This window comes from Triturus cristatus, chromosome 5_2, assembly GCF_964204655.1.
Source record: "Triturus cristatus chromosome 5_2, aTriCri1.1, whole genome shotgun sequence".
Classification (NCBI taxonomy): domain Eukaryota; kingdom Metazoa; phylum Chordata; class Amphibia; order Caudata; family Salamandridae; genus Triturus; species Triturus cristatus.
The window spans coordinates 104,270,740-104,293,366 of record NC_140588.1 but is presented as its reverse complement, the minus strand read 5'-3'; the positions used below and the strand labels follow the sequence as shown (position 1 = coordinate 104,293,366).

General features: G+C 43.8%; 1 protein-coding gene across 3 annotated transcripts in view; it reads left to right on the top strand.

Annotated features, from left to right (window-relative positions):
• The window catches only part of PIGN (phosphatidylinositol glycan anchor biosynthesis class N), an 862,819-nt gene that overhangs the window by 83,551 nt on the left and 756,641 nt on the right, over positions 1 to 22,627 (top strand). For all 3 annotated transcript variants that reach the window (XM_085606885.1, XM_085606886.1, XM_085606884.1), the window contains one exon: positions 22,326 to 22,591. In XM_085606885.1, the coding sequence (XP_085463011.1) occupies positions 22,362 to 22,591 (230 nt within the window). In that variant the 5' untranslated portion in view covers positions 22,326 to 22,361. The remainder of the gene's footprint in view (positions 1 to 22,325; positions 22,592 to 22,627) is intronic.

Here is a 22,627-nt window from a genome sequence, read left to right as displayed (position 1 = left end):
GAAAACTTTTTTTCTCTCCATCCCTTTGTCTACTATGACTCAATTCTATGCTAGCTTACAGGTGTAGGTTTTACTTTCTCTCCTTCCTTTTTTCTCACTCACTTAACACGTGTCCAATTCTATCAAACACTTTGGGTTTGTAGCACTTTTGAGGTGATTTTTAATGAAGTGACTGTGGAGTTACCTTGGATCTTTGAAGTCCCATTTATTTTTCAAAGTGTCTTCCTGCCCCATTTTATATTGTTAAATTTTTGCATTTAATTTTTCGCAGATACCCCCTTCTACACTAGGGCCTTCGTCCCTCTCTTTGGTGGCCCTGAGGAAGGTGGTCCTCCACCGAAACGCGCGTAGGCCAATTCTACCAATCTAGAGGAGAGGTCCCAAGAGATCCAGCACCATCAGAAAACAACTGTTCTAGTGGCTGTCTCTCCCCTGTTACAACCTTGTGGGACCTTGTTTTAGCCTCTGAACGTCTTTGCTATTTTAACAGTATGAGTATGACTGATGTATGGTTGAGAATGAGAGTATGATAGTGTTTTTGTGTTACATTAGTAGCGGGGTTATCCACATGTAGAATGTGTTTTCTTTATTTGTCTTAGATGGTCTAATGAATATGTATGTTCATTGTATTTAAAGTATTTGATGCTATCACTTAAGTAAAAGTTAAAAAATTGAAAAAAGCGGAAAAATAAAATGACTACTTATTAATACATTGTATTGGGTGTATCTTTAATTATTAAATTCTGGTTGGCAGGATAGAACCTGTATAGGTCTTTGCTAAAGCAATATAGGTCCTGAAAGAGGTTTTTTGATTGTTTTCTCCTGCCCACTTACCCCCTCCTCTTGGACCTCCAGTTACCTCAGGGGGGGGCCTTCTTCTTAGACATATTTAACACCTGCATATTCAAATGGTACTGTATGCTGTAGCCGACACATCTTTACGAAGGGATATCTTAACATCGGCATATTTTGTCGTTGGCCTGTCTTGACATCGACATACCTTAATATTGGTGTATTTTCACGTCACCATATCTTCACATCAGTATATATTGGTGTCTGCACATCCTAATATCTATTCTATATTGCTCTCATCCCTTTCTAGCCACCATGCCACATAATTACACTACAAAAACCCACTTCACGCCACACAATTCTACCACACACAATTCCACAGCCAACAATTCCAATACATTCCACATAATTCCACTACACAACTCATACATCGACTCCACTCCAATCCAAAACAAATGGAGAAAAGACATTGCCATTTAAAACGCCAATAGCTCTAACTCTTGAAATGCCAATTGCCAATGCCTGTTTGATTTTGGAGCTACTGAGATCTCTCCCTTCTTGTTTGCATGCAAGTATATACTACATGAGATAAAAAGTTAAGTAGCACTAAGCTCCTGGTATTATGGACATCCGGTCTGAGTTGTATCTATTCATCTGTCCAATTGTATCCAGGCGTCCCTTCATCTTGTAGAGCACTGTTGAAGTGAGATAGCAGGACAAGAACCAGTGCAGCACTGGATTTTGTGCAAAAGAGAAATTAAAAGGAGGCTAGAAGGAACGGGGTGGGGAAGGGACCGTATATGTGAATCAGAAATCAAACGGATAGCTAAGGAGGAGGTGAGCAAGAACGTGTTCTGGGCACATACTGCCTTAAGGGAGGGTAAGCAATTTATGAGATCCACATGAAAAAAATATCTGTTGAAACATATTTCAAAAGCAAAGCCGCTTACAGAGTTGAACATTTGCATCAGAAACATGTATTGACCTGCAGGTCACACATCCGAATCCTAGCAAGGAGAACTCAGCCTTTCATCTTTTCCTAGTTGGTAAATTGAGTATTAACACTGGGCTAATGGTAACAACTGTTGTTTACAGCACTTAGAAATGACAGAAATGTGGTCAAACATGGTTTATATAAGACAAATACATTTTTTTAGGGATTCTGATGGGATCCTGACTTGATTAATCACTATGGAGAACGTTATGTCTGCTAGATTCAGGGAGAGGGGTTTAGCATAAACCAGGAATTAGCTGTGTCCTGGAAGAGTAAGGACCAGATAGGAACTGAAGACTGGAGTACGCTGGAGTGGACTGGGATCAAAAGACTACGTAGGGCTGAACCTGGGAGAAAAGCAGACATATACAGTGCAAGAACCAGTAACAGTGGCAATAGCGTACATTATAGCAGAGTACAAAGAAGAACAGCAAATTAACTACCTTAAATTTGGTCAGATTAGCGGCTTAAGAGAATGCTTTGCAAATTGAAGAGCAAAAAATGTTTGTTAGGTTATGTATACTTGTGTAAAGCTCACTATCACTTGCAAGTGTTTCCTAGTGCTGAGAAGGTGTGTGTGCCTAGGCCTACCTATGGAATGTTAGTTTATTGAAAGCCAAGTCTTCAGCTTCTTGCAGAATTCAAGAAGAGATTTGTGGGAGCATTGTTCTTAGTCCAATCACAAGAAAACTCCACTGGATGTGTGGAGGGGGGAACTAGAGGCATGGGGTTCTAGGAGCAGCAGCCTCCAATATTAAATGTTCATCACAAAAGAGCTGCTCCTAGTGTGATAACCCAAACGAGTTACAAGAACGTCGTGAGTGTGGGCATCTCACAAAAAGATACGGACTGGTCTCACACACCACCTGGTGTCATGCTTCATCATTGACCAGTCCTCGCCCTCCAAAACCTTCGTTTGATGGAGGACGGGCATACACTTGACGACAAGGATGCACTTCTAAGTGATGGAGTGGGGGCCCGTGACTATGTGAGTGAAGTTAAAAATCATTATAGTAGTCAGTAGCAATTCTTTAATGTGAGATGAAAACTATATGATATTAAAATATAAGTGCGACGGTGATTGGGATGTTTATTGTTCCCAACCGTCTAGTGAATGATCTCGATCTCGTGGATGGTCGACATGTTTCTGCCTGAGTGGCCCCGAACGGTCCGCGGCATTCATCAGGACCTAGATAGAAGAATAATGGGCTCCGTTCTTACCAATTTGGTAATGTGTCACCACTGCGGGAGTGTGGTATAGGTCACACTTCACCGTCTAAGGGCTGCTTCCAATAGTGAAGCCCTAATAGTATGGACAAGTTGCCTCATGGGGGAAGAGGCGGAGAAGAAAACCACAGTTGTGTTTCCTTGTAACTCGTGATCGGCGCGTCCTGCAACCTAAACGTCCGCTCCCGGTCCTCCCGGGAGGACCGGGAGCGGACGTTTAGGTTGTAGGGCGCAGTTGTAGACGGTGAAGTGTGACCTATACCACACTCCCGCAGTGGTGACACATTACCAAATTGGTAAGAACGGAGCCCATTATTCTTCTATCTAGGTCCTGATGAATGCCGCGGACCCTTCGCGGCCACTCAGGCAGAAACATGTCGACCATCCACGAGATCGAGATCATTCACTAGACGGTTGGGAACAATAAACATCCCAATCACCGTCGCACTTATATTTTAATATCATATAGTTTTCATCTCACATTAAAGAATTGCTACTGACTACTATAATGATTTTTAACTTCACTCACATAGTCACGGGCCCCCACTCCATCACTTAGAAGTGCATCCTTGTCGTCAAGTGTATGCCCGTCCTCCATCAAACGTAGGTTTTGGAGGGCGAGGACTGGTCAATGATGAAGCATGACACCAGGTGGTGTGTGAGACCAGTCCGTATCTTTTTGTGAGATGCCCACACTCACGACGTTCTTGTAACTCGTTTGGGTTATCACACTAGGAGCAGCTCTTTTGTGATCAGCATTGTTCTTAGGCCCCTCCACCTCTCTCCAGCTTTCAATATGAGATGCTTATAGGGAGAGCTTTTTTGTTGCGCCAAAGCATCGACTCTGTAAGCCTTTTAGTGTGAGCAGGGGCGGCTCCTCCAATCAGGGCCCTGCTCTCACAGCATGAGAGCTGCGCCAGGATTGGTTAGGGCACTTCATAAGGGATTGTGCTGCAGGAGGAAGATGCGCAGTGAAGAAGGGGTCGGATGTGTCGCAGGGAGGTGTTTTTTATTTTTACCCGCCAGCCATTTACCTGCCCCACCACTCCCCATTGATGCCAGCAGCCACTGAGTGTGAGGATGCTGAAACATCAGTAGACTTCACACAAGGCCCACTTCCATTTGAGGAAACTGTGCTTCCTGCCAGCGTCTAAGTTAGAAGATACATTTTACATTAGCCCAAAGCTTTGCAGGACTGTAGGTGGACCTTTCCTCTAGCCTGGGTTAGTCACTAGAGCCTTGTACTGGTAAAGACATCCTTCTTGCAGTTAGTTTTTTTATTTTTTATTCTCAGTCACACAAACATGACATGTTTGCTCCTCTAGGGCCAGATCCAAAGGAGTGAGCCTTCGTGCCCCAGATAGCTGTAAACCCAATAAAGTGTTTTCAAATACTACAACCAAATATAGAGAACAGAGTTGTGGGTGAAAGGAAAAAGAATCTAGTTCTTTTTTATACTTGGCAATGTTTGATTCCTCTGCAAGGGCTCTCGGTATACATTTGGGGAACATATAGATATTGTTGCTGTTGTAAGTGAGGACCTTGTGGTTTGTCTACACTCTAATGATCTGAACTCTGTATTCCACTTTTCTAAAGACCATCATTATTATTGCGTTGACACTCTTGACTTACCCGTAGGTACGTTAGTAGGAAGTTAGCAGGCTCTCTCAACATGTCAGAACACCCCTGACCATCCAGATAGTCGTCCAACAAATTAGCTACATCAGCTTGAAGTAAAGGGAACCACTCGGCACAAACCTGGACCTTTCCGTTTTTCCCCAAGGCTCCTATTCTGTGCTAAGCTTAGTCTGCAGTGCCACAAAAAAACTAGACTCTGGTGGTATGAGTGTATACAAGAGAGCTATCCAATTTCTCCACATATGAAAATTGTTTTAGACTATTAGGATTCTTTAAGATATCAAATCCAACTTTGAGTCCATAACAAATCCACCTTTAAGTTTCAAGTGCTCATTGTTGAACATGAATTCTTTATGGTACGTTTTGCTGAGCGGGTTGGGTTATAGAGGTGAGATAGAGTGTATCAGTAGTCTCTTGCCTGTTGTTAACTGGTGCTGGTCAGCAGAGGCTCCCATCATAGGGTTTCCCGAAGCTTTACTGTGGACTGATTAACAGGGCTTGAAAAAGGAGTCTGCTTGATTTCCCTTCTTATTTGTCTTGTATGACTTCTTTAAATATGGGTACTCTTGCAAACTCATCAGCAAACAAATCACCGCCTGCAACCTTCACCTTCTGGGGCTCCCTCAACTTTGGAATGGGAAACATGGGGAGTCCTTAGAGTGGGTTTACACCCACATCAGCCACCTCAATGTCACAGCACAAGGGCCACAGATGTCCTTCAGGTCACAGGCATTTTTAAGTCTCATAGCAAACACAAGGAGATGATTGAAGGAGCGCTGAAACTTTTCAGACACTCACCCCCAGTCACAGATCTGGGATGATTCCATAATCGTTCTTTAGCTCACTTCACCAAACCGGTTCAGACGCAGCCATTTGCAAATCAGTCTTGACCCTGTGCCTCATGGGAACAGTCCAGCCCTCACCTGCAATGCCAGGTCTTCCCTAGACCGGAAACAAGCATCCTGGGACCGGTTTCGGGATAACACCCCTCATCAGCTAGGCTACCTTGAATCCAGTGGCAAAGTGAGCAAGGGACCCACGTCTGGGCATACCCTGCCAACTTAGGGCAAACAAAGCAAACTCGAGGAGATGACGGATGGAGCGCTGAAACCTTTCAGGCACTCGCCCCCAGTCATAGATCTGGGTTAAATCCATCATCATGCTTTAGCCCACATTTTTAAGTCTCTCCAACCGGACATCGCATGCTGTCTGGTTATGAAAGTCCTGTTGTGCACTTTCATTGGACTTTCATTCCACCTCTTTAACTTTGATTGGCTTTATTGTTGCTTTTATTTGCCTGCTTCTTATTCAGTTGCATGCTTCCTCCTCTTGTGCTTGTTCCCCTGGATCAAATCTTCCTTCCATCCTATTGATTGGCTGACTTGTATCTTTCCAGTGTTCACTTTTAAGGAACTACATTTTTCTTTTTGGCTAAGCAGTCCATAAGAGTGCATGTGTTTTCCAGGTTCCTCCCTAGTATGCTTCTCCTCCACCAAATACCCACTCCACACTCTGTGTTGCTTTCTCAATCATGTGCTGCTCTCTCTCTCTCTCTCTCTCTCTCGTGCTTCTCACCTCCAAACACCCCTGCCCCCAGCTCCATGTTGCTCTCTCTCCCTCATGTGATGCTTTTCCCTTCATCCCTGCCCTGCCCCCCACCCACTCCTGTGCTGCCCCCAACCCTTCTAGTCTTCTTTATTTGTTTTATTTTGTGTTTTCACACTAATAAGTAATTTTTAAATTACCAGGCCCAGTGGGGTCTGACAATTTGTATCTGTAAATAAAAAATAAAGTGGCAGCGCTTTCATTCTGTATACGTCTGCTTTCACGATGACGCATGAGTCTACAGAATGATACAACCGGCAACAACAGTCTCAACATTGCACCTTTTTTCGACTTCTTTTTTTTACTGATGTTGTGCAGCATTGGTAAACTGCATTGGCAAAACCAGTACCTCCTAAAGGCTAGATCTTTGTCAATGTTTTTTCCTGCTGTCATTTATCTGCTCCCTTGCGCCTACACACAAGTTATGTACCCACACCCATCATCTCCAGACTGTCCGCTGGCTTGTGTGCAATCGTACAGAGTTCTAGTCACACTGTGCTCTACATCTTCATGCGCAGCAACCAGCGCCTGAGAATCTGATTTCTATTGTCTGTGTCTACTCCAGCCGAGGGAACAGAGGGTGGGTTAGCAGAGGTTACTCCACCATTGTGGAGGCCTCCATGTGGGGAAGGGGCTGCCTGCAATGATCCAATACACATCCAGACATGGATCGGTCGACCAAAGATTGACCCTACTGGCCAGAGCAAGATCCGACGCCTTTGTGTCAGCTCTGACACTACACCGGGACCACGGGGTGTGCCTGTGGGCCACAGTAGAGAAACCATACACAAATAAGTATTTGTGCATAAATCAAAATTCTAGCAGCTTTGTTACGCACCATGTGCGTATTTCCCCACATGATTTCCACTTTGCATGATCTGCGCCAGGACATATGTTTCATTCTTGAGTGTCTCACCACAAAACTGTGGAGTGGGGAGGAGATACTCTGTATTACTGCATTATTCCCTCTTTCCATGCACGGCATTTTCAAACCTCTTAAATATGGCACTGCTGGTATAGGTATTTACCATGTGCAGTGTTAACGCAACAAAAAACGGGGCACTTCTAATGAGTACCTTGGACATGGAGAAGATGGCGTATGGTGACCCGACGGGTGATATCTGTCATACTGTGGTGTGCAACGCTCCTAGGGCTGAAAGGGCTGCAGCCCCCCCGCCCCCCGCCATGTGTCTCAGCCCAGGCTACTGCAGCTCGAGCTGCTGCGGACTCGGCTGGACAGTGTCTAGAGTCTTATCTCCGCAACGGGTGAGTTTTTAACAGGCCTTTGAACCATTTGCATATTTACATACCTATGTAAACTGGTTACTGAGGCTTCATTTTTTTTCTGATTTCACTACCCCCTGGTCCCCCACTCTGCCTATTTCTTACATTTGTATTTTACATTTACTGGTGTGGTTTGATAATGGATTTCGTGAAAATGAATATAAAGTAGGGTTGCCAAAAGAAAAATGCCAGCCATGTGTTGTTTAAAGAGCCTGCAAAGACCTCCTCTTGACACTAAATAGAGTTATAAATAAAAAAGTTTGTATTCATTTGTAATGTGACTTTTCTGTCTTTGTTACCTTTAATTATCAGTCATGGATCATTCAGGCAGTCCTAGAACACAATGAAAAGTGCTTTCTATTTATATTTGCTGTTTGAAGTATGCACGGATGGCTTTAGGTGACTGCTTATTTTTGTACCGTCTGGGCCATCAAAATAATGAGCTGGCAACCCTAAGCATAAGACTGGAACTTTGTTGCAGGATCAGCACATTATTTATCTCCTTCACCCTCGATCCCTGATTAATGCCATAATAGCAATAGTTTAACTTATATCTGAAACCCTACGCCCCGCCAATAACAAGCTGAGTTACTTCAAGTGTATTTGAATGCACCCTGCATTCAGTCAACTCACTCCTCATTCTCACCCTTCGCTTTCACGCTGACCCTGCTCTCACAACGATCACAATGCACTCACACTGATCACCGTGCACTCACACCATTCACCCGCTCACCCTGCACTCACAGTGATCACTCTGCACTCACTATGGACTTGTGCTGTTCAGCCTGTACTTCACCCTGCAGTCACATGAGCACACTACTCACCCTGCACTCATGTGACACTTCACTCACCTGTCCCCCTCACTGCTCAATCTGCAATCTCACTCAAACAAGCCCATCACTAACCGTGCATTCAGTCGTCCCACTCTGCACTTACATCCACACCCAAATTCATATGGTCACCTCACTCACCCTGCAGTCACTCCTCTTACCCTACTCTCACACCAGTCCTGCCAAGTATCACACATCAGGTGTGACGCTCATGCATTTCAGTGCGGTGTTCCGCATCACCGCACTGAAATGCATTGTCACGCATTTTGCCACTCGCCAGCGCGCGCCACCAGCGGCGCCTGTGCACCGGCTCTGCTGCTCCGATAGACGTGCTGCCAACAGCTGCTTGCTGGGCTGAGTTCAATAAATAGTTAAAGATCCATCTGCTCTCAGCTCTGGAGTGGCTGAGAGCGCTACAATGTAGCAAATCTGCTCAGCCAGTCGTGCCTGGCTGGCGACCCGCGGCTTTCCTTTGACACACACTCTCCCTCACTGCTGCCAATTACCATCGGGGGTCCTGCCCTCTCAGCAGTCGATGCTGCTGGCTGTCAGTCACTGTGGCACACCAGGGCGCCCCAGTGCCGTCACGTCTGGAGGAAGAGGAAGTAGGCAGAACAGCGGGGGACTCAATCTGAGTCAGTCGAGTCCTCCTCGCCGGTTGCACAGTCTGTGCTGACTCTTCGTTCTGCGGTGTGCAGACAGCGCCGCAATTTAATTAAACCCCCGGCATGCCCGCAATCACATAACTTGCCAGCCCCTGTGACCAGCGGGGACTCGGAGAGTGACTGACCGACCCACAGTGAATTAATTTCACTCACCGGCGACACAGGACACTGAGTGACTCTCATCATGGCCGCCCGCCGTGCAAGAGGCATCGGTGATTGCGGGTGGCGCAAACCACTGCGGCTAAGCAGGGGACGAGTGAGTCAGGAGCCTGCAGTGTCTGGGGGGAGAAGAAGACTGCTGCTGCAGAGTGCATCATGGAGCAGTGCAGTCACAGTGCTGCAGTGCTGTGCGGTGGGTCCCTGTGCGGCCTGCGGACGCCGGGCAGTCACGGACCGGGAAGAATCTCTGAACTCGTCTAGTACTAGTTCAAGTAAGTGTTTTAGAGCAGGCAGCTTCCTTTTTCTCTGCTGGCCGACCACCTGTCCAGTACAGTTGAGTCCTGAAGGGTAGATATGCAGGCCAGTGTGACTAGTGATTTATCTTGGCTAGGCTGTTCAGTTTGTAGACCTGTTTGATTTGGTCTGGCGCTCGGTTTCTCTGGTGATGTCCAGACAAAAGAAACAACAAACCACATGTCAGGTAGTATCCTTAATAAATGCAGTCGCCTGTACCTCGCTAAACACCTGATCCCCAGTACCCGAGACGAGGTGGAGCAACCCCTCGCAGTGTACTGTGTAGAGGTGGTCGAGCAGACAGCATGCGGTGAGTCGATTTTTACGGTGCACCACGGAGAGAACTATCACATGCTCTCCCCTCCCAATAGCAGTAAGGAAGGCAGTGGTGGTGCCCCGGTGGGTACAGTGGGGAGCACACATCGAGATTATGGCAAGAGAGGGAGGAGCAGAAGACACAAAGGGGAGCAGAAGACACAAAGGGGAACAGTCATTAAATAAAAAAGGGAACACCAGTAAAGAAGCATTCACTTCATGGGACTGGGAGCACTGTTTTTAATCTGCATGGTGTGTTTTCTACTGGCTGTGAAATGGGAGGACCGGTAAGTCAGTTCTCATGTGTATCTGTATGAAAACTACATTCCTGTTACAGCTGGAGTAACATTGTAGGCCATTAAATCAAACGCAAGACGTGGAGAAGTGTGGCTCAATGATTAGAGCGGCAGACCCTGATGCAGAGGTCTAGCCCGGGACCAGGGTTCAATTCCCCGCCTCGGCGGGTCTTGAGCTCAAAAATTCCACGGACCTGATAATTCTCGCCTCGGTGCCTATTCCAATCATGGAGTCCCACTCTGCAACTCTGGGCAATAGCTTGCTTAATCTCCACAACGGCCCCCACAACGCTAAGGATGCCTGGCCTCCACCTTGGAGGTGCCCATGAGTGGATGCCTCACAGGGAAAGCCAGGATGGGTTCCACAGCGGTATTCGTACAAGCGCCTTGAGACCCTTGTGGGTGAGTAGTGCGCTATACAAGTATCAATTTACATTTATCAATTTACCTTTAAGACATGGGAGAGCATGTGGTATTACCACTAGAGCTGCAGACTTTGGAACTTAGGAACTAGGTTCAGGACTGAGCATTGGCTCAACATCGTGTAAATATTCACAGGTGGCTTAATGTTTCTGGTCCTAAAACCAAATCTGACCATCACTAATATAACTGGTGCTCCTGTAAAGTGCTCCAATGCACGCTATATAAAAAACTGCAACAAAAAGCAACGAACAGGAGTCCAGTTTGCACCTCAAAAAACAATTTATGTAATTTATTTTGTGCGGTGGTCATTTACTGGCAATATTTTATCCATGGTGTCATTTAGAAAATACTTAGTAATCCCAGAATACTTATCCTTCTTCTGATTCATTTATACAATATCTGCGGCATGTTATACATGTACAGAGTACAGTCAAACTCAAATATATGAAGGAACTTTATTGCACAATTAGTTGTAACCATCACAATTTGTACAAACGTGTTTTTGTATGACAAACATATTTGAAGGCACTCTTACATGTGATAATGAACATACACAAGGTTGTGAAATAAACAGTTTGTCTAGGATCACACAATTTGGTGACACCAAGAAGCTGGGATTTGTCCCAGTTTTTCCAGTTTCACTCTGAACAATATGATCATTAGTGGGTATCTCTTTCTGATATTGCATGCTAATGCTTTGTGTGTAATTCTTGGAGAATAAGATTAGAGCATAGGTAACACTGCCTGCAGCTCAACCATGCTTAGTGCAACTTTGGGTGTATGACGCTTTCCCACACCCCCCTGATTCCCTCAAAACCCCTGAATCTGAGGCTTGGCTGCAGCAACACACAGCCTCCAGGTAGCACCCCCATGTGTGTAGCCTTTTCACACCTCTCCCTTCCATTTAAAAAAAAAAAAAAACCTGAACTTTAGGCTTGGCTGCAGTGAGGCGCTGCTTCCAGGCAACAAGCTTTTATAAGGGCACTAGCTTAGTTTTGCAGCAGTTTTAAGATCTTCTTAAAGTTTCTCATTGTTCAAACGTGCGTAATTTCTGATATTTATATATGTTTTCCATGTCTTCATTCCTTGATTTTGCTTGCGAGAAAGTGTCACTCATAGTCGCTGAATGTCACTCATTATTACAGTGAAATTCTGAAAATGTCACACATAAGCAATCTGAAACCTTGGCAGCTATGTCACACTGTCGCATTGCTCACCGTGCACTCACATGGGTAGTCCTGCCACCCATACAGTGCAGAGGGTTAATGTGCCTGCTACAATGAACGTGTACCGTACAGATCACAGAACTGAGTGTGAGTAAACTAGGAGTAGCGCTTTAAAAAATGAAATGTTTTTCAGAAAGGTGCTATAGAGAGATGAGGTGCATTGTTGGTGAGTGGTAGTGAGGGAATTCATAGAAAAGGAGGAAATGGGGGAGAGGCAAAAAAAAGACTTTGCACTGAGTCTGACCAGTGCTAGGTTAGCTCCCTCTCCCCGAAGTTCGGGTCTAGTTGCACCCACATCTTTGTGCTTTTTTGTATGTCCAGTAAACGGATGTACAGAAACAGATCAACAGAGAGAGAGGATTTGGTTAATCTAAACTACATACATTGCTCTTAAAGGTGGCCGACAGGTTTGCTGCACTGCAAATCACTCTTTGAGTGTTTCCAGGTAAGAGTTAGGTGCCACCATTCCTTCCCCATTCGCGATCAAATATAGGTTTAGAGAGCATTTATTCCTTTACTGTCTTTCCCACTTTTGTCCTTCTAAATTTTCGAGTGCTGCTTTGGAGCGTCTGATGTTAGGATTATACATTGGAATTAAAGTAAAATCGGTTTTACAGCACCCCCTTGTGTTCGACAGCATATATTACTATCAAATTATATTTACGTTTGCCATCCGGTGCTGCCATAGTTCATCCCAAAACACAAGCAGACAAATCCAAAATTTTAGAATGACCATTCTTGGTTATTGTTAGCGTTGGGTACAGCGAACGTTTGTATCTTTACACCGGAGGGCGTTTTCAAATGGAAATTCTGTTACAGATGCCGAGTAAAGAAGATGCTACATTACATGTTAATATCCGACAGAACCCACACATGTAATCAAAGTAATGATGTTGTAGATGTAGTCGTGTATTGCCGAAGGCTGAAACAGGGTTGAGTAAATGCATTTGTGTTCTTTTTTTACATTTGTGATTATGAGTGATGTGTTGTGTATGGGTAAGGAGTTTTTGCATATTTCATTTGTGGCAGTTTTATCAAATTGTCAAAAGACATGGATCTACACTACCCAGAGGCTTGTGCATAGAACACAAGCGCACCACCTGGTGGCTACTGCAGGCTACCTGTTAGGAAAGTTGAAACACCCCCCTCTGCACGAGCCATTAGCAGGTCTGTGGATCCCCAGACACTCTCCAGATCGTGCTTGGTGGCACCAGCCCCTCACGGATGGGATACAACCTCCATTTCACCCTTGCCTAATTAAACATGCTTTTTTTTTTTTACACTACTATCCTTTGCACAGTTGTATGAATGTATGCGGTATGTCTTTAGAGCAAACCTAGGAAAAAGGCAGCAGAGCGCTGTACATTGACAAACTCCAGAAAAAAGCCAATAAGTGATATGAGAGGTAGCTGGTTTTTGGACTGTAAATGCATTGGGATGTCGTGTTCTTTTTTCCTAAATAGGAGCAGACTTGCCATTATTCTAATGGGTACGCAATGTTGTTCCAGATCCTGGGTGCATAGATGGAAAAGGCGAGCGGGTGTTCATTTCTTTGATACACTTCTGCAGTCTTATGTTTTCTTTTATACACGTCTGCAGTCTTATGTTTTCTTTTATACTCTTCTGCAGTCTTACGTTTTCTTTTTTAAAAATAAAAACACTTTTATTTTCACATAAAAAAGCAATATGTGCTGGTTGACAGGATGTCAAAAGACAAACCAGAAGGTTCATGGTTAAGGTGGTAACTTATAGCTTTAACTCACACACAAGCTCACTATTCTTTACACTCTCACACATTATTTTACACTTACCCAGCAATATTTATTTTTAAGGATTATTCAATTTTTCCCTGCACCCCCGCCCAGCTATAGGTGTCTCATAGGCACACACCAGCAATAATTTTTTTAAGGAATATTCCATTTCCCCCCCATTCCATACTCCCCTGCCTTCCTGATTTTGTCTTTAATACACTTCTTCATTCTTATGGGATCCTGGCTGCGAGTGTGCCCAGAACCACCAGTTTGTCTGCAAGATAAGGGTGTGCTGGTCGTGATTGCTTTGTAAATGATGCTGCTGGTTTTGAAGACGATGTGGGCCAGCAAGGGAAACCAATGGAGGACTTTCAGGATGGAGGGGTGATATTGTTAGAAATTGGGTTGCGAAGGTATGCACCCTGCCCAAGCAGGAACCACAACCCTAGTCTGGGTAAGTCAGAAACACACTTTAAATGAACCTGAGCACATCCTCTGGTAGCTTGGCACAGAGCAGTCAGGCTTAACTTAAGAGGCCATGTGTAAATTGTTGTGCAACACATCCAACAGTAATACAGTGAAAACACCTCAGAAAGACTCCACACAGTGCAGAACAATAGAGAATAATGTTATAAATAAAACAAGACCAACATGACTAAAATCCAATTAGCAGAAGTCGAGATATGAATTTTTAAAGACTAAATGCAAAAGTAGTGCTTAGAAGCAGTCAGCACTTAGAGGGTTAATTGGTTGCGCAGGACCGGGACAAAGCCAAAGCCAATGCTGACTGTGATTGAGCGTGGGCTGGATACAGGACCAATGCAGGGCCCGCAGAGCAAAAGTAACCTGATCTTGGTCACAAACAACAAGATGCATCAGTGTTCCCCACGCAGCTGGGGTGATGTGCCATATTTCTTCATGCAATGGCAGTGATCTGTCAGTTCCATGAGCAATGCGCCGATTCAGAGGTGCGGCAGTTCCAAATATAATGCATTGGTTTCGATCGGCGCAACGGTGTTGATGCATGTGTTCTGGCAATGAAGCACTTTGAGCTCATTTCCAAGGGCTCAGGACTGGATTGGCACCACTTGGCAGAGCAGGACGTACAGCAGACAGAGTATAGGTGCTGTTTTTAGATTGACAAGAGAAATCTTTGATGTCCCTGAGACTTCAGAAAACAGGAGGCAAGCCAACAATGCACAAAGCCAGCTGTGTATTCAGAGACAGGCAGAAGGAACTAAATGGTTACAGTAAGAAAATGGCAATTTTCAAAAAGTGGCATTTTCAGAATTGCAATTTAAAATCAAGCTTCACCATAAGTTGTGTTTTTAAATTGTGATTCCAGAGACACCATATTTGGGGGTTCTATTTCGTCCAATTGGAAATTACATTTATAAAATGTAATAAGGCAATGCCAATGTTATCCTATGGGAGAGATAGACCTTGCAGTAGTGAAAAACGAATGTAAGAGTTTTTACTACCAGGACTTGTAAAACTCAAAAGTACATGTCCTATTTTTTAAATACACTGCATCCTGCCGATGGGCTGTCCAGGGCCTATCTTAGGGGTGACCTATATGTAATAAAAATGAAGGTTTTGGCCTGGCAAGTAGGTTAATTGCCACGTCAACATAGCAGTTTAAAACTGCACACAGAGGCTTTGCAGTGGCATGCTGAGGCATATTTAAAGGGCTACTCAAGTGGGTGGCCCATTGAGTGCTGCAGGCCCACCAGTAGCATTTAATGCACTTTACTAGAGACTTATAGATAAATTAAATATGCCAATTGCTTATAAGCCAATATTAATCGTATAGAGCACATGCACTTTAGCACTGGTTAGCACTAGTAAAGAGGCCAGGTTTCTAAAGCCAGCAAAAAGAAAGTCAGCAAAAACAGTAAAAACAGGAGGACTAAAGGCAAAAAGTCAGGGGAAACCACACCAAGGATTCCAGGTCTAACAGATATGATTATATTTCTTGAGACTGTGTAGGAGATGTGCTGCGGTGTGTAGGTTACCTGTAAGAGGTTCCAGTGTAGAGTCTGGGATCCATAGAATTGGGTGTTGCTGCGATCCAGATGCCTGAGGATAAGGTCTTGAACAGCAGTTCTCAATTCAGTTTTAGAAGAAACCATTTTTCTTTCAAAGAGAGACCTGGTGGCAGGCCTTCTTTATTGTTTTGCAATGTATTCCTTGAAGGTGAGAATGCTGTCAAGGGTGAAACCAAATAACTTGGCATGCAGTGAAAGTTTGAGTTCAAAGCTTTTAAGGTTCTTGCCATTGAGCCATGTTTTTACTGTTTCTTGTTCTTGGCAAATAATAATTCTGATTTGATAGAGCCGAACGTCAAGTAAGTGCTGTACAGCCGGGTCTGGTTGGTGTGTAGGCCATTCTACATTGCTTGAAGTCCTTCAAGCCACACATGATCTCTTTGTGATTTTCCAAACTCTGTAAGCAACTGAACTCAATGGTGTCTGCTCTACTTCCAGAGCACAGCCAGGAAGACTCTACATTTTCTCCCCGGTGCCTTAACCGCTGGTTCAGTGATGTTGTTTTTCCTGTCAAGATGTGTGTAAAACATTAAAGAAGCCTGTTGCCCTTTAGTTAAATCAAAGATCTCTGGGCAGTCTTCGTCCCTCTCCTTGTGCCTTTTCCTTTGGTAGCTAGTGCTGTCTAAGGACATTTTCTGGGGCCTATCATGTTTGTTACTGCAAAGGACCTTTAACTAAGGGTTGTACCATGCACCTGTGGGCATTAATGACTGTCATTTACCCTTCCCATATTTAAGGGCCCGAGCAGCAGGCGAGGGCGTATAACAAGGAAAAGTAAATATAAACCGTTATTGCCCTCACATAACCAATGACACAAGCACCCAGTCTATATGCATTCCAACGTTCAGATGCGATGCAGGGATTGGGAATTAAGGTTAATTTAATTTAATACTTTGAATGATCAGTTTCCTATCTAGTGATGTATGCATGATTCATCACCCTTAACTAAACTCAGTAAAAAAAAAACAAATACGAAACATCCTGCATAATAAACCCTGTAACGTCTATTTGTACTAATAATTTCTCTCATAGAAGAGATGGGCACATTACACTTTCCTTTGGCTTCACATTTTGCAAGCGTTCAACAGTGCTCTTTCTTGACTAGACATGAATCATTTTTAATAATTTTTGGTAGAAGAATTTCTAGTACTTCCTTTCTACCTTATTTATTCAGCAGTCCAAGAGAGTACATGCAAGTATTGTAGCCTGGTCCTGCTGAAAGCCACAGAACCTATTTTCACATGGTCTGCTCATCCATCTAACCTTTTCTTCATCATCCATCATACCAAATGTTGATGTTCCTCATATTATAAGATCTCGCACATTCAGATGGATGAAGAACTCTTCCCCAGATAGTTTTCAAATGTTAAGTAGATATTTGAAAACATAAACAAGAGCAGCATTGATCTTCACTTTTTCCTCTCCTGGCGCTCTTCCAGTTGACGGTAATATCCAATAACATTGCTCTGCATGTAATGCATCAGGAAGGTTAGCAGCCATTATTCGGTAGTATCCAGGACGTGCGCCAAAGTGGCGTCCCTCGCTTAAAAAGTTCAGCAAGTATTGTGGAAGACATAGTTATAGTGAGTTTGCAGTTTGATCCAGTATGCAATGACCTTAGTATGAGGTCTACACTAGTTGACCAGCCTTTGTGCCTGTCTTGCAATTAGTCAGATGTTTGAGTATGCACCACTGTATTTACTTGTAGAATGGATTTTACTCTTCCCAAATAAAGGCCCCAAGCACATTCCAAGTACAACATTAAGCTTATTGGCTCAGAGGACAGGATGATCAAAATGTTCCGTATACTTGGCATACATTCCTTCAAGGCTGTTTTTGCCTTTTGCAGGATGTATGTTCCCTGCATAATTTTGTTGCAATTATCAGACCGAGGTACTATATTTCCTTTATCTTCTTTAATAAGTTTACTCTTGCTGTGGAAAGTGTTCTTATCTTTAGTTATGTTAAACTGATTTTAGCACTAAATGTTTCTTTTTGCATGTCCAAAAGACCACAGTGTTGTTTATAAAAATTATTTAATGTTTATCAATACCATTGTATTTTCGGAGTGCTTCAGATCCTTTGCTTGTATCATTTATTGTTCTTTTTCATGATATTCTTGTTATTCCTGCATGAATCACTGTGTTTTCATTGTACAAAACACACGGTATCACTGAGAGCGAATACCTCTCTAAGCCCAAAAAAATTTTAGGCAAGATTTGCATCCGCATTCAGAATCGATGAAATGTATTTTTATAAAGTTGCTTTTCCCTGAATACTTTTATCTGCTTTGCAGAAGCTTAGTTGATTTCTTTCAGCCGCCTTCAGCTGAATGTTTTCAGCTGCAATCCTCCCTAGCGCCAATGAAACCCTTTGGTTGCTGTCTTTGAACACTCTTGTCAATAATCATCAAGCTGACGGTGTTAGCCACACCCAACTTGCCTGCGTAGGCCGCTCCTTTAGAATCAATTAATTGTTTCTATGTAAGGTTGTATCACTATGAATACTTTTTCCCCTACCTAATACATTCGCCAAAGCGATTCGGGTTTAACTATCCAAATTGACATTTTTTCCTTTTTCCTTTACTTCGTCCGCATATGTTTACCGGGCAGAACTTAATTGATTGTTTTAGCTACAGTTCAACTATAGCCGTTCGACTCGGCAGTGAGGCCTTGTGATGTTTTCTTTGAACACACTTGTCAATCATCATCAAGCTCCCAGCTGGAGCTTTGGCCTAGAGTACTTAAGAGCTCATTTCTCACTTGCTCCGCAACAAGGAAGCAGGGTTGCGTGAGGACTCCGTGCTACCAGAATACAATCATTCTTTGGTGAGTTTTACCGTTGTCCCCTGACTATACCACTCTCAAATCCTTTTCCGGTTTTAGTGATTAATTTCCCTTTACCTTGTTTCCTCTAGATCTTCTGTGCAATTCATATCACAGTTGGTAAGACTTTAGAATTATTCTAAGCTTTTGTGTTTTACTCACATCTGAGTTAGCACTTACAATACTACCTTATTTTTCACAGACATCCAGCTATAGTAACCAAACCCCTTCAATCAATTGCATTGACCGCCCTTGAAACTCCAGGGTGAGCTTACATAATTAATTTCAATTCTTTATTTAATTATTTTCGAATAACGGGAACTTGAACACTTATTATAATACTCCTCCCATAGGCGGCCTCTCCTCCTCTGCAGTTCTGATGAAGACCCGCTTGTGACACTCCACCAAGCGCCCATAGGGTTGAAACGTCGACGATCTATTTTGGCACAGATTGCAGGACATAGTCGCTATCAACTATATAATTCGTTTAATTTATTTGTTACTGCTTCTTCAATCTGGCTCTCCAAAACAAACTGCATCCCCCCACCACCACCTCTTTTGCACTGTTTATCACCACTGAGCATCACTATTTCACTACTGTGTATCACTGTATGATTTCGGAAGTATAAAATTCTGCAATGTATTTTTGTTTTATACATTTTGGTTTACATAATGAATGTTATCAATTCTGATACATAAATTAATGAAAAATTCTTTCTCTGTGTTCTTGTTCCTTCACCCTTTTTGTTTAAGAAATGTTCTTGCTTTCAGAAATGTATTATATGTTATGCTGAAGTAATTACGGCTAACTACAATACGCATTGTTTCTACCCAAGGGAACCATTGTTTTCCCCTACTCGGCCTCCCTCCTTCATTGTTGTTGCTGCTTACCCCAGCCCTCATTCATGTTGCTGCTTGCCCCATCCCTCGTTCATGTTGCTGCTTGCCCCCACCCTCTCTAACTTGTTTGTGTTGCCCTCCCTCATCCATGTTGGTTCTTGCCTTCAGTTTTACCTCTCTCATCTGTGCTACTGGCCCCTGCCATAACAAAAAAAGTACTATGACACGGCCATGTCATAGCGCTTTTTCCCTACAGCCTCCATTCTCTGTTTGTCTCCCCTCTCCACCCTCTGTGCTGCCACCCCCCTTTGTGCTGCCTCCCATACTGCCCTCCCTCCTAACAGCAATAAAAACAAAACGCTATGACATAGCTAATACTGACCATGTCATAGTGCCTTTTTTCAGACATGTTGTACGGCAGCCACACTTTACAACATGGCTAAACGTTGACAAATCCTATAGCTATCATAGGTGAGACCTATTCACTTTGCCAATGCCCTCCCTTCCCCATGTTGCTTACCCGCTTGCCCTCACCCTCCCCATGTTGCTTGCCCCCCTCAATACATCCATTTTCTGTGTAGTTACTTTGCCCCCGCATCTGCCATAACAAAAAAAGCGCTATGACGCGGACGCTGCTGGTCGTGGTACAGCTTTTGCGTTGTCTGCCACTCCACCTCCCTCCCTCCAGCAATTAAAAATGCACTATGACACATTCAGCACTGGCCTTGTTATAGATCTTTTTAAATAACTTTCAGCCACACTGCACAGCAGTTGCACTGCTGTACAATGGCTAGAACACATTAACAAAGCCAATAGCTCTCATCCCATAGGTGAGCCATACTGGCCTTGCCAATGCTTATTAGTTTTGTGAATGTTACTGTGAATTCTGTTTCATGTACAAACCAACGCAAGAATTAGAAGAAATATTAGTGCCCAATAAGAATCACAAATGTTATTAGCTAAATAGCCCTGGTGTACCACAGGGTTTTGCACCTGTTTTTAGTGCTCCTGGGTCACTTTGAATTACAGAATAGATTTCACATCTTTGTAAAGCCCTCTTCTCTAATATCAGCTGTGCAGCTGCCAATAGAGCTCTTTGTAATTCTGAATCAACTGCTTCACTAGTGTCTCTACCTCCAAAAACATATCTTCATAGCTGCGTCCCGCAGGGCTCCTTCTACACTGCTGCTGCTCCCTCCCAGTCACCTGGTAAACACATGCTGCCCTTTGCAGGTACCTCTGCCCAGCTCAGTTTCACAGTACAGGGTGTGGCAAGAAGAAGAACACAAGACAGCTGATAGCATCACTATCCACCTATGGACACCAAGTCATTGCCTGCACACTAAAACAAACATTGGCAATAATAGGTATGGTGAAGGCTGCCAGCCTTTTATTTTTGTCCGTGCTTGTTTTGTCTTGTCAAAAGCTTATTGTTGGGGAAGGTGCTAGACTCTTGCCAATATAAAAAGAATAGCTAAAAGCAAAAAAAAAAAATCCCCCAAAACACAGATTCCCATACAGGTCCTTGATACTTAGGGGGACTACTTTGTGTGTGGATGTGCTTCTTGTGAAGGGGTAGAATGCTGTCACAAACTGGGAAGTAAGCCAATGGCTGCATGGGGAAGTGGGATGACCCACTGCCTCCTGCTGTAGTGATCGGAAGAAAAATGTGGCTGGCACAAAAACAAACCAATGGATAAAGAGGGCTGGCTAAAAGTCCATATGAGTAATGATATTATACATATATTTTTAGTAAAATAAAAAAGTTTATGGCTCTGTCAAATGAGGGAACACCTTTACCCATGCACCTGAGCTTTATTACAGATGCAGGCACACAGAGGAAAATGTTCTCGAGGGATGTTCCAGCAGTGCATCCTCAAGAGATGACTTAGAGTTAGTGCCAACCTCTAGAGCGCTATTTTGGAGTATGGAAGGAAGGACTTATCAGAGACACTACCACAGGTGCAGTGGATACAGTGAACTGCTAAACTGCCCTCGGCTATCGCGGGTCCTTAGCAGCCTCCAATGATGGGGCGAAGATGCCTCATCAGTGTCACCTACAAGGCAGCTGGAACAGCAGTGTCAGCGTCTCTGCAATGACTGTCTGCACCATTGTCTCCGAAGACCCAAACACCTTCACTGAATGGCTACAGTATTTATACACCTTATTTTGTAGGGGCTTTGAGCCTATTCTCATGCAGCAGGAAGCCGCCTTGGAGTAAAGCAGGGTTTAGTGAGACACTACTTGCCGTTAAGGTGTGACACAGTCTGTAGCCGCTGATTTCACTCTCTGAGGCATTGCAGGCAGTTCATTTGGGTGAAGATTCCCAGTCTCTTCCAGACTACGCATATTCACAAATGAACCATGCACCCATTTGCAAATAATGTTCTTGGTCTGTTAATACTACATTGTTCACCTTGCATTAGGCTAGAGTAGATTTCATCTCCCAATTTCTGTTGAATTTTCCACTTTTTGAGGGAGCCAGATTAACTACAAAGAATTTGAAAACACAATATGGCTTAGAGATGGGTGAGCCACTGATGGCTCGATCTAGATGCCTAGTTCTGGCTAAGCTCGAGGTCCTCTGGAATACATGACAACTGACTTGCCTCTTAATTTACTAATTGCGTTGTAGTCATGCCAGGGTAACCATGAATGTTTCTAAATTCATGTTAAAGAACTAGCACTTTTAATAGTACCTCTCAATGCAGTAATATAATCTGATGTACTAAGGTGAAAGGCTTCCACATGTTAAAGAAATGCATTACATTTTATTGGAAGAGACGTTATCATATTTTTACTTGATGTTTGTTGCACACTTGGAAGGCCAAACATGTTTATGGCTCGACTTGTGCATGTGCTCTTAAAGCCAGGGCAAGGCCCTTGACGCGGCTATCCCTTTTTATTTGTTGGCTCGCCCACTTCTTGTATTGCTATTGAAACTATGAAAGAAAGAGCTGAAGGTTTATGAAGGGCCAGATTGGAAGGGGCACGCCAAACTTGTCTGTCTTTCAGTTGCATGTCTCTATTGGCTGTTGTGGTACTTCTTGGTGGCAAATTACATTGGTGCTTAACAGACTAAACTTTTTGTCTTCACATTCCTTATTCACAGCTTCTAGTAGTTTGACGGCCCAGGTGCATCACCGCCATGATGAACCTGAAGATCTTCTTTCTCATTGGCCTGCTTGTGCACTTCATCTTCTTTGCCTCCATTTTCGACATCTACTTCACCTCTCCTTTGGTGCACGGCATGACCCCCCACAGCACCGGCCTGCCACCTCCTGCCAAGCGGCTGGTGCTCTTCGTAGCTGATGGACTCCGGGCCGACACATTTTACAAAGTGGATGAGAATGGATCCTCCAGGGCACCAAACCTGAGGTAAGTTATACGCCATGAAGAATTCATGAAAAATAA